This window comes from Adiantum capillus-veneris, chromosome 14 (genome assembly GCF_014529385.1).
Source record: "Adiantum capillus-veneris isolate H3 chromosome 14, ASM1452938v2, whole genome shotgun sequence".
NCBI classification, from domain to species: domain Eukaryota; kingdom Viridiplantae; phylum Streptophyta; class Polypodiopsida; order Polypodiales; family Pteridaceae; genus Adiantum; species Adiantum capillus-veneris.
This window is the reverse complement of record NC_140944.1, coordinates 24,694,494-24,711,513: the sequence shown is the minus strand read 5'-3', so window position 1 is coordinate 24,711,513 and position 17,020 is coordinate 24,694,494. Positions and strand designations below refer to the sequence as shown.

The following is a 17,020-nucleotide window of genomic DNA, read 5'->3' as shown; positions in this document are numbered from 1 at the left end:
GATTGGGATCGGTTTGCCCAATAGAAATACGAGCGAGTCCAAGCAAGTAGTGGTTCACTCTTGCCAAGGTAGCTCCACTCTTGACCCCCTCTGAGGAAGGAAAGATGAAGAAATTCAACGAAGGACTTTTGCCCGAATTTTGTAGACGCATCTGCAAGATACTTTGCAGCAAATGGTGGAGTCAGCAATACAAGCTGAAAGTGTACATCTCAGTGTACATAGAATCTAATCCCCGCAGTGGAACGGGAACCATTGAACACAAAAACAACGAACTTCTGTTACCTCTCCCCGAAGGATACGTTGCTATCCGGAGAAAGTTTGGAGTAAGGGAATTCAATCTATAACTCCTGAGATTTTGAACAAAAGACCCTCGAACTTCAAGTGAGAGGGCAGGTCTTTGATCAAAGTTAAATCTTTGAGGAACTCATCAACTGCGTATTGCTTTTATGCACGAGATATGTACGTGTCTAACTAGGACAATCACTCTCGAGTGTTTATGAGAGTAGGATCAATTTGAAACATTGTTTTCTGAGATGAATTGGTTTGCTCAACTAGCCGAGAGGTCAACTATTGAATTGGTATCCGGTAGTTCTCCAACAAATTACCTGCTATTGCAGGTAGGACGGCAGAAAGGAAGGAACCATTCCGAGCTTTCAACCAAGAAAAGCTTTCACTAAGCTTATGAACCAACACCCCCTACCCGGTAAGGGAAGACATAGTAGTGCTTTTCGCACAAGTGAATGAACACTCTCTTTACGAGGGAAGGAACAAGTGACGACTACGGCCTGTGCTCAAGGAATCCAAGGATTGAAATCCTAGTTTATTTGATGAGCGGGTTTTGCTCTGAGATTGAGCCAAGGGATCGTCAGGTTGAGCGTCTTCGCTCTAAGGATCTTACAAAGGGAAGGTAATTTCCCAGGCTCACTGAAACTTATGTACACCTTTGGGTACATGGATAACACACGAAGATGCAGACCTATGCCAAGGTGGGTCATCTACCAGTTGGATTTTTTTCTGCTAAACGGAAAGAGATGAACCAACTTCCTTTTCAGGAACTAGATGGGAGTTTGTTATACTCTCTTGAGCGTCTTTTTGTGCACAGGGATATTCCGACACGAGAATCTCTATTTGAGATATGTTCGGTAGAAGGAATTTGAGTTTCTCTAAGGAGAAGAGGTTTTCTGATGGTCGTTGATCATTGAGTACGCTATGTGCTTTTACCATTACAGTAACAACTTTTGGTTGCGGTATATGTTTCTCCATGAGTAGGTCAAGTAGCATTTACACGTTGCTGGAATAAAGTCGAACTATTCTGTTCGTAAGAATATAATCCGCCAACCGTTTCAAAATGGTAAGAATTATATATGGGAGAACATCCCTGAGAATCAAAGAGGGATCGCCCTATTGTGAACCGGGTTTGAACGTACGTTCAGAAAATGCTATGGCTAGAATCCTATTTGCCTGAGATTTTGCAAAGCGTCATTGATGCTCGCAAGGAGGGAAAAAAAATTGGAAGGAAGTGCCGCCGTGCACAAGGAATCTTCGGAGTGGAACCGTCTGCCTACGTTGAGCGACGGCCCGGACAAGAACCTTCTTTAAGGTGATCGCAAATTGTGAAAAACATCGAGCTTAATGCTCTATGACTTGGGCATTCCCTATGTGGGAGGACACAAGAGGTTTAATACTCTCTGGACTAACAGCGCAAGGTTATGCGCAAGGACATAGACCTAGATTGATTTCTAGGAGGATTATTCTTCTCGGGGTTGAGAAGGTGGAATTGAGTTAACAGATTCTCGGATGAGGAAACTTCCAATCTGTTGGAAAGACGCGAATGACGAGTTCTTACATGGCTCGTAAGTTTGATGATTGGTGAAGGATATCCTCGAGGTACTAGAGAAAGGACATGAACCGGTAAGGTAAGTATTGAATTCTTGAATTTTTGTTTAATATAATTTTTAAGTTCTCTTTTGAGAATGGACTAGCTCAACTCACCTTTGAGCAAGATTTGAAATTTTCCGGTTTCTCCCCGGCAGTTCAGTTGGACCTCTACAGTTGAGGACAACTGTTTATAAGTGAGAGGGATGTTGCTAAATTGGCTTTATTTGACAGAAAAATAATTCTGAATGAATTATTGGATTTATAAGTGAGAGGGTTTTCTCGCTTGGAACACCAAGAAAATAATTCTAAATGAGTTATTGGAATTTTAAGTGAGAGGGTTTTTTTCTCACTGGAGACATCCGAGTACAGAGTATTCCTAGTGCGTCATTCAAAGTAATGACGGGAGCACTGAGAACGGGAATATCTGTAAGGCCACCAGGAACGGGTACTTCTGATGCGTCACAACGGATGGGTGACAGGGAGCATCAGTAAGAAGTATTCGACCATCCAGGAACGGACATCTCTGATGCGTCATAGGATGGGTGACATAGAGCATCGTGAAGGAGATTGTACTGTAAGTTCGGTAGGAAAGGACTAGGTGATGGGTATTCCTGATGCGTCACAAGGTGGGTGACGGGTGCATCGGAAAGGGGATATTCATAGTCGAGAGGAAATCTGAACTGGAAAAGAGGAATACGCGTAAAGACGCAAGCACAAGAATAAAGATGGGTTCTGAGAAGCTTTTCTTAAAAAGCGGAATATTTTAACGAGTTTTCTGGGAAGAGCAGACGCTTTCCCGCGAGGAATCTATGTTTGCATTGCATTCGTGCATGCGGTTGCATCTAGGGACGCCTGGGAAGTGTTGTGAAAGGCATTGTTTTTAACTTATAAGGTTTTATTGAGTTTTTGGGCAGGTTCAGACCAATTTTAAAATATGCCGGCCGCCCACTTAATAAGTGGGCAGCCACTTAGAAAATAAAGCAACAAAACCAGCCAGCGAATTCTCTCTCCCTATTTCGGGTAGAACAGCGCGGGAAAAAAAAAAAAAAACCCGGCCGCGATCTCTACGCAAGCAGCTATTCGTGCCGTGGCCAAGAAGCTATAAAAGCACCACATGCCCTCACTGAAAAAAAGGTTACCAACGCCAGCAAGAGAAGACTCTGCCGCCAGAAGACGCGAGAGATCGCGAGACTACGAAGCACGGAAGTTGCTTTTCTCGCGCAAGAGCGACAGGTATCTATTGTGGATTCGCCATACGAATTGTTGTCGCGTGTTTGCGTGTGTTTGCAGGTACTTCATCACGAAGGAGAAGCGAGAAGGCTTCGGCCTACGCTTGGGAATTCCGAGAACGGAATTCGGAAATTGTCTACGGAGTCTCGACTCCGAGTACAAGCGGAAAAAGGATTGAGAGCTCGTCTCTCGGATTTCCCTTACGGGAAGGAAGGACCATCGAGTCAGAGAATTAGAACGGAGGGGTTTTCTCCGGTTCTTGTGCTTGTAAAAAGATTCTCCCTAATAAAGGATTCTCTTTAAGGGGGGGGACCAGCCCATCTTCTGGTCCCCAGTATTGTGTCGATCTTCTCACTCTCTATCTCTCTCTCTATCTATTTCTCTCTATATCCTCTGGCTTCAATATTAAGTGATAAATTCCATTTATCCGAGTATATTTTATATTGTTATGCGCTCCCGTTTGTGGCATCCAGTGCTCCCGCTCCCAAATTGTCATAGGGAAACGTTTGCCACATGGGCACTGTAATAGGGATCATCGGTATTCCTTGGCCATTGACATTTTGCATCATTGATGCCATATGTGGCTACTGATCGGAAAAACCAGCCATGCCAAAATTGCCCTGTGGCACTCCAAATTGGCCCTGGTTGCACTGAAACCCTTGCTACATTCTAGTATTTTTATACATGGGGTTTGGCATCATGCTTGCATACCCCCAAAGATTGTTCCTGGCATATATTGCTATTTCCAGGTTCATAACCAGCCATACTTTGGAACACAGATCCGCCCCCCGAAATACCCAGGATGTACCGTGGGTGGTGGAAAAACATGATGCATTGCCTGGAAACTGGTGCCCTGTCCATTTAATGCAACATGTGGACTGTGAAAGGTGGCGGGCTGAACCGGCAAAATGTGTGGAATTGGCGTCCGAACCACCTGTTCATGGACGAAAGGAATTTGTCTTGGAGCCCCACGTAAGTCCACAACATGTGAGTGCTCTCCGCCTTGTTGGGGCGCACAAGGAACCTGGGCAAGCTCTACTGCATGAGATGGTTGCCTTGTCTGTTGTGGCACTGGCGGCGCTTGCAAATATTCCATAAACCGAGGATTCTACACCAACCGAGAGGACACATTCACAGCAACAACCAAGTGTGTCCTGCACGCATCCTCGTCTAGTTGCCCAGTCATAAACCCTTGACCTTGTGGAGCATTCAAATCAACAAAAGGTATAGACAGGGGTGGCTGTGAACTCTCACCAACCTCGAACACTGGAGGAATAGCTTGTCTGTCCTGTGAAGAGGAACCCTCTTTCCCGGCGTCGTTTGTCCTATCAACCATATTAGTTCCTGTGCTCTGCGTCTTCACTGCAAACTAACCAAGGCACTCTTTAAGGAAAAAGTGATCCGGTCCCGGCAATGGAACCATGAAACCGGCCCGTTGGGCGGTAGACTTAAGCTTTCACCCAATTCTTTACTTGAACTTTACGACACAGAGAAACTTCACGAATAAATGTGTGATTGGAATTAACACTTTACACAAAGCACGGCTTGGCAACTAGAGCGCTACCAAGCACACAGTGACACCCTGTAGGCCCCAAAGACTGGCGCCCCTTTTGGTATTTCTTTATTCTTATTGCGAATAGACGATCCCAATACTTTCACCTAACTCTCACCAAACTGTCCAAACCTGTCCATGGCTGTAAATTGCAGGTTTTTGATCCAATTTCGCCAGCATAACGGCGCAAAAACCTTTGTAGGTCAAAAGTGCATGTCAAGGACACTTTCCCTTGCGGTTGGGAAGCTTTCCAATGATTTGTAGGTCAATTTCAGCGTGTTGTTGTAATTCCCTGTTTTGACACTGTTTGGTGCTCAAAGCCCTGTTTAAGCATCCCGAGGTTTTCTCGGGGCTCCCCTAGTGTTGTCTTGCAGTTTAGGTGCAAAACTCTAAACCTGCAGAAAAACACAGCAGGCTATAGTTTCTGTTTTGGATCGTTTTGGGTGGAGCAAACACGTATACGCGTGCCTCTAGTGATCCCTCCCGCACACTATGGGACAGTTCCCCTTTGAAACAGATGAGTTTGCACGCGAGAAAACTCTTAGTTTTCACAATCCTGTGATGGAATTGTTTGTACATGTGGGGGATTAGCAATTAGCTAATCCGGTTCCTGTTCAAAAGGCTCGTCTTCGCAAGATAACCCATCTGTCGACAAATGAAGCACTGATTTGGTAGTCCTGAATACTCCACATTCTGACGGAGGAAACCACCACTCTCCTGAGGTAGTAAAATGACTTTCGGGAGGGTGAGGGTGTCTCGAACCAGAACGCATATAGGTATGCTTGCTGCCTAGGCAGCGACAGAAGCTGCCGTGCGAGGTGTCTCCAAGACAGTCCCAATCTAGGAGCCTATCTCGGAAAGTAAAGGGAGGTACTCTCTCCTAGCGTCGGTAGTCAGATCAAAGCCATGGCGCCACTGTCGAAAATGAGCTTTGACTGCTCGGATGGCCAAGGGGCTCATTGCAATGACCTTGGACGCCATCTCGGATGTCTCGAACTCAATCTGATAGTATCCGCGCCCGAGAAACTTAACGTCGATGATCTTTCCCCCTATTCTCTGCTAGGTCGGGGGCCGATGATCTTACAGATAACCAAGGTGGCTTGAAGGCGCGCCACCTCTGTCTCTAAGCTCCCTTGCACTATTGGCGAAAGAGCAAGTCGGATGGTGGGTTCCGTGGGGTTTTAGTTGAGTCCGTTTGTGGCGAAGCAGAGTCCTCCATTTGTGTCTGCTATTGTGACGATGAACGAGTGGGAAGAAGGTGGTTGTCCAATTCCTCCAATGTAGAAGGAGAAGGAGTAGCACGATGGGGACGAAGCGGGGGGGGGGGGGGGGGGGGGTGGAGAGGGTTGAAGAGGGGTGGGGCAAAATGGGTGGGAGTGAGCTGGAGTGGGGCAACGCGTAGGGCTTGGGGCTTGGGGCTATATGAGTAGGCAATAGAGCAGCGACGGCAAGCGGACAACAACAACGAGCGATCTCTCTTTCTTTCTTACCTCATGAATTGGGTGATGAACTGGCCTGCAACCTCGAGTAAACCTCTTCTCAGGAGTTGGGACCGGGTAGCCAATGGATCTCGGATCTATCGCAATAGATCTCCTTGTACACAAGCTCCTAGTGTGTACCGCCCATCGAACGGGCACGGACAGGCAAGCACTTGTATAACCACGCGTGTAGGGACTCAAGACGAAGGGGAAGGGGAGCACTAGAGGGAGATGGAGAGATCGCAATGTAACAGAGAAGGTAATAGAAAAAATGCCAGAGAGAGAGGCTTGCACATTGCAAAACGCTAGCAAATGGAAAGGGCTAGAGGGAGAGTGTGCCCAAACATTGGAACTTTGCAATGATCACAACACAAGCCAAAAGTAAAGGGGGGGGGGGGGGGTTGTTTTCCTATATAGGGCAATTGGGAAATTGCTTTACCTGCTTGGCAAAAACCGCACCATCTTAAAACTAGCTAAAAATGCTAATAAATATGTAAAACTCACTAAAAGTGACCTAACACACATATTTAGTAGCATACCTGTAGAAGACTCGAGACTCTCGCCCTTGGAAACATAGTTACAGGGAATAGCCATTTTGAGGTCTCCGTTCTCCGTTCCCATCTCAATTTCCTGTTCCGTGTTTCAGACGTGAGTATCCAAAACAGGGAATGGCATTTTATGCATGTTGTCGTTCCCCGTTCCCCATTCCGATTTCCCGTTCCGGGTAACTATGCTTGGAAACCCTAGGAACGAGGGTCCCGCCTCATGCCTGCCTACCGGGTGGGCAACACCGTGGAGTGCATCGTCGAGAAAGGTACGTCTAACTGAGATACGGCCAAGTACAACCACAAAACAACTCACTCCCTAAATTGCTCTTGGGAGATATTGAAGCCACCACCGGAGAGGAGTCTACTGAACTCTTAACACATGATCAAGCAGGTCATAGTTGCATACCCTCACTTGCACAATACAGTCACTTAAGCATATAGGCATATGAACAGTCACTTAAGTCGTTCATTAATAATCGACATTATAAAAAGTAGGTAGGGCAAATGGTTAAAAAATCTCATAAAGAGTTACTTGGCCTTTAGTTTTTAGATACATCAGAACCCAATACCCATAGGGGCATCAAGCGCCCACAACACCACAACACCTAGCGTTTCCATCGCAAGCACCTCAACATCATCAAGGTTTTGTATCAGTTCAGCTCATTTTTGCAGCAAATCAGCTCAGCGTTTTCGTACAAGATCAGTCGAGCATTTTTGCATCAAATGAGCATTAGCTAGAAGCATTTAGCATTGTATTAGCATTCGTGCAAATAATCAAAATGAAGTACTTGCTCTTGCAACACAGCAAGTAGGCCCTTGAAAGTGGTTGGGACCCCACATGCGATGTCCTCTCTCTTTTCTCACTCTCTGCCTCTCTCTCATTGTAACGTGCAGTGAACGTGATTGATGATGAATGCTCAGGATGAGTGCTCAGTGTGTACTCAAGGTTCCTTTTACTTCATGGAGAGAGGTACAATAGACTAGAGAGAGAGGAGAGAATGATACTGAGAGAGAGAGAGAGAGAGAGAGAGAGAGAGAGAGAGAGGAAACTAACACGAGATGGGGTCCCAAACCCCCCTCCAAGGGGCCCCCTCTCTATTGCTAGAGAGGTATTTGCTTTAGATTGCACAAATGTTGATACAATGTTGCTAGATATGTTGAGATGCTGATGGGATCTTGCTAGGCTAAGGGTTGAAAGTGCAAAACGCTAGGGATGCTGAATGGGATCTGCAAGCTCGACAAGGCTATGGGCTGATTTGCTATGGCCGACGTCGAGGATGGGTTGAAAACTAAAAAACGCTGGCTGATTAGAGGGCTAAATCTGAAAACGCTGGCCGATCTGCTGTCCTGGGCTGAAAACTGAAAACACTAGTACTAATGGCTGGATTAGCGACGGTACGGCGAGGTTATAGCTGAAAACTGAAAACGCTGGTGCTGATGGGGTGCTGTAGGCTCATTTGGTTAAAAAATGTTCTAGAAATGCTAAGGTATTGCGGGTACTTGGTGTTGGTACTGAGGGTACTGACTTATGCTTGAAAAGTGACCTCTAGGGTCACTTATGTATGGGAGTAAAGGTGGGTGGGGCAATGCCAAAAAAAATCCCACGATTTCTTAAAATGTCACTTATCAGTGAGTTAATAAACTCACTTATGAGAGGTGCTTCACATGCAGATAAATACATAGGCTGGGTACTAATGTAATTGTATGGAACACTCCCCAATGCCTACACCTAGCAGACATTGGTTGTGCTCATGGAATCGGAGGTTATGCAGCTACTCTAGAGTGTCTGGACATGCACATCTTGCGCACAGGATCACAAGGGTGAGATAACACTTCCTAGTTGTCCTAAACCCTAGAAGTAGGAGTTAGCTCGTCTACATGCACATAGGGTTAGATGTGCATGTGCAACTCATTGTGATAAGTTTAGTTTTTCTCTCAAGTAAAGTAGCCTCATGTTTGTGCGAAGTACTAGAGTCGAGCTAAAATCATTTAATCCTTCCGCCGCTCAGGACACCTAGGCTTTGTCAAGGAAGTGAGAGCACCCGCCTGAGCATGGTGCTCAAAAACCCTTCATATTCCATATTTATTGGATTGTGGGACCTTTTGTTGGGTAAGGCAATTTATTTAGCCCCTATAAAGGGGAAGGGTGCACCGATAGACTGTGGTAGAGCCTCGTGTTAGAGTTGTAACATCTCAAGTGAATAGCCCAATGTGTTTGCAATATTATTTTGGCTTTTGATATTTATTTTACTTGTTTGTCAAAGTCTTGGGTAGGGCAATTTGCTCATGGGGGTACTTAAGGCCCCCAAAGCTAGTATATAAGGAGCACCCAAGCCCCCATTGATAATGACTCATTCATTGCCCAGTTGGTGGATACATTAGTCTCTCTCTCTCTCTCTCTCTCTCTCTCTCGCTCGTATTATTTGTTGCAGAGACGAGGATGTATCTAGAGCTTCCATTTTACGGCAATCTAGTTGAAGCCCCAAGAGAAACCTCTGTCTTTGAGGAGTTACTTGGCCGTTTCATGAGCCATCATACAGAGGACTTGCCATGGTTCGTGGGCATTTCAAAGGACATATCTCTCATTCGGTGTTGCTCTCGCCAATCTTCTCACGTAGGGGCAGCATAGGTTGGCTGGTAACCTTCAATGGACATTGGCGTTTGCATATCTAGCCATTCGCTCAACGAGCATCCATCCGGTCTGCAATTTTGTTCACACCATCCGAGTTGGGGCAACAAAGGTTATTGTTTGCTGGTAACCAGCAAGGGCATTGTTGATCCAAGCGGCAGTCCATTGTTTGAGAGTAGATGCATCATCACCATCCTTGTGTTTTGGACATTTCCACGTCACCTAGGGGAGTCTCTCTCTCAAAAGTCGTCGTGGAGGACATCATCTAGAAGGAACTTCATTTGAGATCATCTTATGGCGTGCATGGAGTTCGGTACTAGTATCTCACCTTATGCAGGAGGGGATGTCATGTGCACATGGCTCTATCTGCCACATGGACATGCTTCATCGACTTCCAGAGCCAATTTTCCCCTTCTTCCTAGATAGGTTTGTCTAGACTCTAGAATCCTAGGAGGATTAGTATCGGCAATTTTGTGAGCTTGTCGCAGGACCTACATGTCCGGACGGGTCCATTAGATTAGGTTTTCGAGTTTTGGAACCCTCTTGTATAAATGGTTTGTACACGCGTTTTGACAAATGTTATTACACTACGGTGGGCATCTGGCATGACGTGTTTGTAGTTTTAGGCTAGAGGAATCCGACGAGCCTTTCCTGTGTCAATCGGATTCCCGGATCAACAGATGTGCGACAGGCTCACCCGACACTCAGCCTTGGTCAAAAACTTATAAGTTAAATTATTCAATGAGTTTATTTGTTGGGTTGGTGGACAGTTTTCCCTACCTCGACCTAAAGGAGTTTATAACTAGCAAATTGGGCCTATATTGTATAAATGGTTTGTACACGCGTTTTGACAAATGTTATTACACTACGGTGGGCATCTGGCATGACGTGTTTGTAGTTTTAGGCTAGAGGAATCCGACGAGCCTTTCCTGTGTCAATCGGATTCCCGGATCAACAGATGTGCGACAGGCTCACCCGACACTCAGCCTTGGTCAAAAACTTATAAGTTAAATTATTCAATGAGTTTATTTGTTGTGTTGGTGGACAGTTTTCCCTACCTCGACCTAAAGGAGTTTATAACTAGCAAATTGGGCCTATAAAGGAGCATCAGGCCTAAGCGTTTCCACGCAATGCAGCAAGCGCTGGGATCAGCCCATCGTTTTGGAGACAAGAGCAGCCCAACGTTTTTGGAGACAGAGCAACCTAGCGTTTTTGAAACCAGATCTGCTAGCGTTTTCAGATTTTCAGCCTAGCACTTGTGCATCAGCAGATCAGCCATCCTGTTGCGGTCTAGTACTACGGCAGGCCATTGAGCCTCGTCTCGGCCATTACATCGCCTCATTGATTGTTCCCATTGCTGTCCATCATTGGCATCATTGAGATTTGCGTTTTCAGCCCTTCATTCCTCTCACATCGGGAGCGCAATTCAGCCCCAGATCTACCCCTTGGTGGCCTTCTGCTATCCCACATCAAGGATCCAAAGGTGCATCAAATCAGGGCGGGAGGTGCCTCGTCTTGAAGAATTGGAAGCTAATGTCATGATTGATTGGCTTCAACACCCCAAGGGTCAGAAAGAGGTAGAGTAAGCCAAGGACTCAGCTGAGACGTCTGAAGGGCAGGCTAAGAAAAAGAAAAGGAAGCCTTTCGTGTGCAAGTCGTTTGTATAAAAGAAGGCTTTAATGGTTGAGAACAAATGTTTTGTATGCAAGCAACCTGGTCATTTTGCTCCTACAGAATGTCCCCAGAGGAGGAGGTCAGCTCACTCAAAGGACAAAGAGTACAGGAAAGAGAAGAAGAGCAAACCCACGGTCGGGTTAGTGCCAGGTATCGTGGGTGATAGTGTCACAAAACGGGAGCGTACACGAGCACTTAGAAATCTGAAAAATAAAATACTTTGCAAAAGGGAGAGAAGGGAGAAGATCGACACAGTATTGGGGACCAGAAGATGGACTGGTCCCCCCCCCCCCGTTAAGAGTATTCTTTATTCAGGGAGAATTCTTATACAAGCACGAGAACCCGAGGAAACCCCTCCGTTCTGTAATCTTAGACCCGAAGGTCGTGCTTTCCCGTAAAGGGCTTGGGCACAAGGCCCTTCCTTCCCGTAAGGGACTTAGGCGCGAAGCCGTACTTTCCCGTAAGGGACTTAGGCGTAAAGCCGTACTTCCCGTGAGAGGCCTTCCCGTAAGACGGGAGATTCCTGCAAAACAAACCACACAAAGCAACAATTTCTCAATGCGTATCAACACCTTATACCTGTCGCTCCTTGCTCGGAGAATCGACCTCCGTACTCAGTCGTCACACGAACACTTGCAAATTCCGTCGCCAGCCTCTACTCCAGAATCCCAGCGCTAGCACTTTCTGCTGCTTCCGGCCTGTCCAAAAACTGAACGCTTGTTGCCCTTTTATAGGCCCTGGCACCCGGCGGGAATAGCAGCCGAAAAAGCAGAGCCTTGGCGCCCTAGAGAGAGGAGAGAGAAGAATCGCTGATTCTGGCGCTTTCTAGAGAGAGGAGAGAGAGATCGCAGATTTCAGCCCCCTGCGTAGCTTTTAGCGCTGGCTTTTTTTTTTATAAGAGCCTTGCTTTATTTTATTAATAAAAGGGCTGGTCACTTAAAAGTGACCGGCCACTTTATAAAATAAAGTGTGAACCTGTTCATACTTTAAAAACTCACTCAATTAGTGAAAACAATGCTACACGAACACATTCCAGGCGTCCCCGGGTGCAGGACACGGCACAGATGCAATGCAGACACAGACTTCTCGCGGGAAAACATCTGCCCTCCCGCGACTGTTCCTGCTTTTCGTAAAAAGCTTCATTGAACCCATCTTTATTCTTGTGCTTGCGTTCTTACGCGTATTTTCTTACTCAGTTCGGATTTCCTCCTTAGCCTACGGATGGACACAGAGGAATTTTATATCATGCCACTGGAAGGGTGCAACGCGCTGTTGGGAATCCCGTGGATGTTCCGTATAAATGGAGGGCTGAATGCCTTCAACAAAAGATCACCCTTTAGCATAGGAACAAAACTCACATCCTTGATGTAAAGCTTAAAGGGGAGTCTGTCCATATCATATCTACGTTGTCTATAATTAAGAATCATCTTTCTGCGTACTTGATTTTTGCACGTGGTGTCTCAAAAATTGTCAGTCAAATTTATCTATGTTAGATAAAGAAAGGTCAGCATTTTTGAGAGAGTTTAGTGACTGTTTTTTGATTTTTTTCCTTCTCAGTTGCCGTCAAAGAGGCTTGAGGATCATGCGATAGATTGGGTGCCAGGTTGTAGCCCACTAAATAGGCCTCCCTATAGGGTTAGTGCGGCCCAACAGAAAGAGATTATGGGCCAAGTAGAGGAGCTGTTAGAAAAAGGGCTGATTCAACCTAGGTTTTTCACCCTTTTTCTCCCCATTGCTTCTAGTGTAGAAGAAGGATGGCTCCAGGTGCATGTGTATTGATTACCGTGCGTTGAATAAGAACACCATCAAGAACAGGCTTCCTATTCCTAGGATTGACGTTATTCTTGACCATTTAGAGGGTGCTACGTGATAGACCTTAAGAGTAGGTACCATCAGATTCGTATCAGGCTAGAGGATGTACATAAGACTGTGTTTAGGAAGTCATTTGGTCTTTACGAGTTTCTAGTGATGCCATTTGGTCTTACAAATGCTCTTGCTACATTCAATTGGAATTGTGAACTGTGAATTGTTTTGAAGTGAATCTCTGTTGTGTCGCGGTAGAATCTTGACTTGGAGTGTCCAAGTTTGTTACAGTGGCCATCGCCACGTGTGCCATGTCGATCTCCTCTGCCAAATCTTTATTACCGTAATCTCTGTCCAGCTTGCTTTTGTCCTTGTCTATCTTTGAGTTCTTGCTTTTGTCTTTGGCTTCAAACTCTTGAGCCAAACAAAGCGTCGAATCACAATCACGACTGTGGTCGTACCTCCCGGGTACCGAGGCAACTAACTGAGTATTGGTACTGCCATCTGTGTCCAACTGACCTTTGCCGTTGTTCTCTAGCGAACTCCTCCATTTGCTTTTGACTTCACGAACTCGAGCCAAACAATTTGTTGGGTTCCTTGAGAACTCTGTTGCATAGGCCGCTAAATGGATGGTTGACGATCCGTTATTCATAGCCATTTGTTGTTTTTGGTTTGTCGACACGCTTGAAGTTGCCAAGGGAACCACCGCTTGTCTTTGACATTTGGGTCTCTCATGCCATGCATGTGAACCCCCCATTGCCTTAAGCATTTTATATGCAATTGTGGGCAGTCCTTGTTGTCATCACCCAGACGCTCATAGCACTGCCCAATCTAGTGCGCACCCCAAAGGACTGCATGGACGCCGTCGGTGGGGCATTTCACAATGTAGGTGGGAGCTCAGAGTCGAGCATGTCTTAGGAACGCTAAGTCTGTGAGAGAAGTCCGCCTCTGCCTCGTAGATGAAGGCAATCACCAAGTTGCAGGCCTTGCCTGCTGCACACCCGCTGTGTGAGCTTCTGCAATCGATGAATGAGCTTGGCTCGGTGTCGTTGAAGTAGCCTGTTGTTGGTACCCTCCAGTAGCAAAATTGTCTGCTTGACTTCAGAACGCCAGCGGCATTGGAAATCTCCAAAGACCCGAGCGTTTCCCTTCCATGATTGCAAATAGGCTAAAAAAAGAAAACACTGCAAAGTTTAAAAACGCTCCACACTAAGGCTTTACTGTGAGCGTTTTTGAACTCCACGCTCCTTGCCTTGTTTCTCGACGAACTTAGAGCTCCTCCCTTCAACGAGTCGTCCTCCTCTTCGCACCGGCTCTCTACCCTTGCGATCAACGAGCCTTGCGCCCTGATACCATGTCAAAGTCAACGATGCGGAAGCGTAGAGACCAAGGGGAGTGAGCATGAGAGAGGGGGAGAGAACGAGAGAGAGAATCTCTTGAACCAATCAACCTTGGCAATGAATAACTGAATGTGTATACAATGGAGGCAAGGGGTTGCTTGTATAGCAATCCAAGTAAATTGCCCTACCCAAGACTTTGACAAATAAGTAAAATAAATACCTAAAAGCCAAACTAAATAATAGGATCACATTGGGCAGTTCATTTGAGATGCCTAAACTTTTAACAAAGAGAACTTTGCACGTTCTCTTCAGTTTTGAGCTGTACCTTGAAGCTTTTGGATTAATAGCACTGTCTATTTCAAAAGTTACCAATCAATCAACAAGTTGAATCTGGTGCGGTGCAAACTATACAAGAGATTGCCTAGATTGACTAAAGTCACTAATTTCTCATTCAGATTGAGTGTGAACTAAATGTGTGATTTTGTGAACTGCATGCTCTGTGAATATAGTGTCTTGTGGGGATGGTCAGGGGCATGGTTTGCTTGAAATGTAAAAAGAAAGGATATGAATCGATAATTAAAAAATAACCCCAAAAGCAACTATGATCAATAACCCATCGTGAGAAACTGAATGAAATCTTGGATGGAATATTGCCACGTCATTTGTGGGTCGTACGGTCCAGGATTTGTGGACAAACGTCGGGACGATTTGTGGATGTCACGTCAACATTCTCTCTCTCTGAAACAACCCCCCCCCCCCCCCCCCCCCCCCCCCCCCCCCCTATTTCCTTTCTCCTTAGTGTTTTAGTGTTAGTTCTTTGTAACTTTATAATTTCCGTACTCGGGCATGGTATCAGATTCACCAGTTGTAACTATTTGGTCTCACAGATCATTTTGGCCTTTTGAAGACGTTAATATAACATTTCATTTCATTTCATCTCTCTCCCCCCCCCCCCCCCCCCCCCCCCCTCCTGTGGTCTTTGCTTCGCTCTTTGCTCTCCGCTCTACTCAATATCTAATATAATGGATTCTTTTAGGCATGCAAGTCTTGTGAACGAGCTCACAAAGGTGCCGGACTAAGATTTCCTAGGTTCTCCTTGTCTTGGTTGGCTCTAGGGTAGTATACTAGTAGTAGTATGTCCACTTGGCACACAAAGCCATTGTGCATGTGATGAGGTGTGGCTTGATTTTACCCACTAGGATCGGAACTCTTGAGCTTTCGCATTTCCTCTTCTTAGTTCTGACTTATCTTTCGGTGGTTCTTTTCTAGTTATCAAAAACGGTCTAGAGCCTTTTACTCCAGAGTCCAAGTGACCCTTCAATTTTAAGTGATTGTGCAAAGTAGATGAAAGTGCGTAGTTTTAGGGTGCCAAGGTGGAGGTTTATGCACTACCTTACCAAACCGTACAGCTTAGTATACAATTTATCTTATATTACATACTCTATGTATTGCAAGTGTGCAAATCCCCCTCTTTTAAATTGTGATTCCATGAGATGTTAATTTTTTGTTTGGTTTGGCTAAGGTGATCATTCATATGACACTTAACGTACCTCAAAACCTATATTGTTTAGTGCTATATGTACACCACATACATATCCACCGTGTAGTCTGCACACATTTGTGCACATCTTATGTGTCCCTAACTCGAGCAGTGTGAGACTTGAGGCATGCTGATGGTCTGGATGCCTACAAAGTTAAGAACGCCCATTGCGCCTGGTACAATTATTTATGCATGCAGGTTTATGCAGGGGTAAAGACTATTCTAATGGATTTAATTGGTAATGAGGCCTTGCAAAAGTTTTCCACTAAGATCTCTTGACTTTCCTAGACCTTTGTTGGCTTTGTGGTCGTAAGACAGGGCCTAGGGGCTTGTAAAAACTGCAGCATTCTTCTAAGATGTTACTAGCCATAGCAAGCTTGACGTGCAGCAATAATTAGTATGTCTAAATTCAACACACGGTTTAAGAAACTCCTTAAAAGTGTACTCAAAGGAGAGGAGATTTATGCTACAAGTTATGCTATAGAATGTGTTTGTGAAGTGGGTTCTTTCTATATAGGTAGAGTTATGGTGTATGCTATTTCTCTCCTTATCTACATGTAACTTTTTGTGTTGAAAATCCAGTCATTGCTTCACGAAAAGAAATGTTGTAACATTTCACTTCTATGTATCCAGTTTCATGAATGGAAGGTTTTCTAGTGTACAATGCTCATGCTGGAGTTGAAGGCCTTTAAATTGTTTCTGAGAGTCGTACAGCAGCTGGGAAGATGCCAGGGTTGGCGTCTGCTGATCCTCACACTCTTTCTACACTGTAAGTTTGCTGACGTAACTTGGATGTGAATACATGTGGTCTTGACCGATGACGGGGATAGCCACAATTAATTGTTTAATCTCACATGACATGGCTTGTCTTTTTGTGCTGGCTTCCAACAAGTATAGGAATCAATGTTTTCGTTTTTCTCGTTTTGAATAAAAGATCATGTTCAGAATTTAGATGGTCTCCAATTTGATCAAAGTCTCTTGATAACTAATTTGGTGTCAGTAATCAGCTGAAGGTATATGCTCCCTTGGTTTCCATGTCTCTTGCTTTATGTTCAGCTAGATTTTTAACTGGTTGAAGGTGTGTGCGGAGTGCGTCGATATAGGTACAGGGGATCTGACTTGGTGAATGAGAACTGAATCCTGCCAAATCATTTATCACTTGGGTCTCTTATGATGCTGGCAGAATTTTGTACTGTTTTTCAAGGAGCGCTGCTAGCACGGGTAGTGGATTGGACTGCATGGGGTAGGAGTGTTTCCAAGTATACAATTTGTGAACCCTTAGCAGTTGAAAATTTCAATTTTCCTAATTCATGCTAAGCTGAAGCTTGTCAAGACGTACTTGCTGCTT

The 17,020-nt window shown here is 45.3% G+C and overlaps 1 protein-coding gene across 2 annotated transcripts in view; it reads left to right on the top strand.

The window, feature by feature from the left end:
- Nucleotides 1–17,020, top strand: part of EMF2 (VEFS-Box of polycomb protein) — a 158,163-nt gene that overhangs the window by 17,406 nt on the left and 123,737 nt on the right. Inside the window, exon 2 of one of the 2 annotated variants that reach the window (XM_086528400.1) lies at nucleotides 16,306–16,441. In XM_086528400.1, the coding sequence (XP_086384526.1) occupies nucleotides 16,398–16,441 (44 nt within the window). In that variant the 5' untranslated portion in view covers nucleotides 16,306–16,397. Of the gene's footprint in view, nucleotides 1–16,302; nucleotides 16,442–17,020 lie in introns of those variants that run through there. The other variant, XM_086528401.1, reaches the window with a different exon arrangement.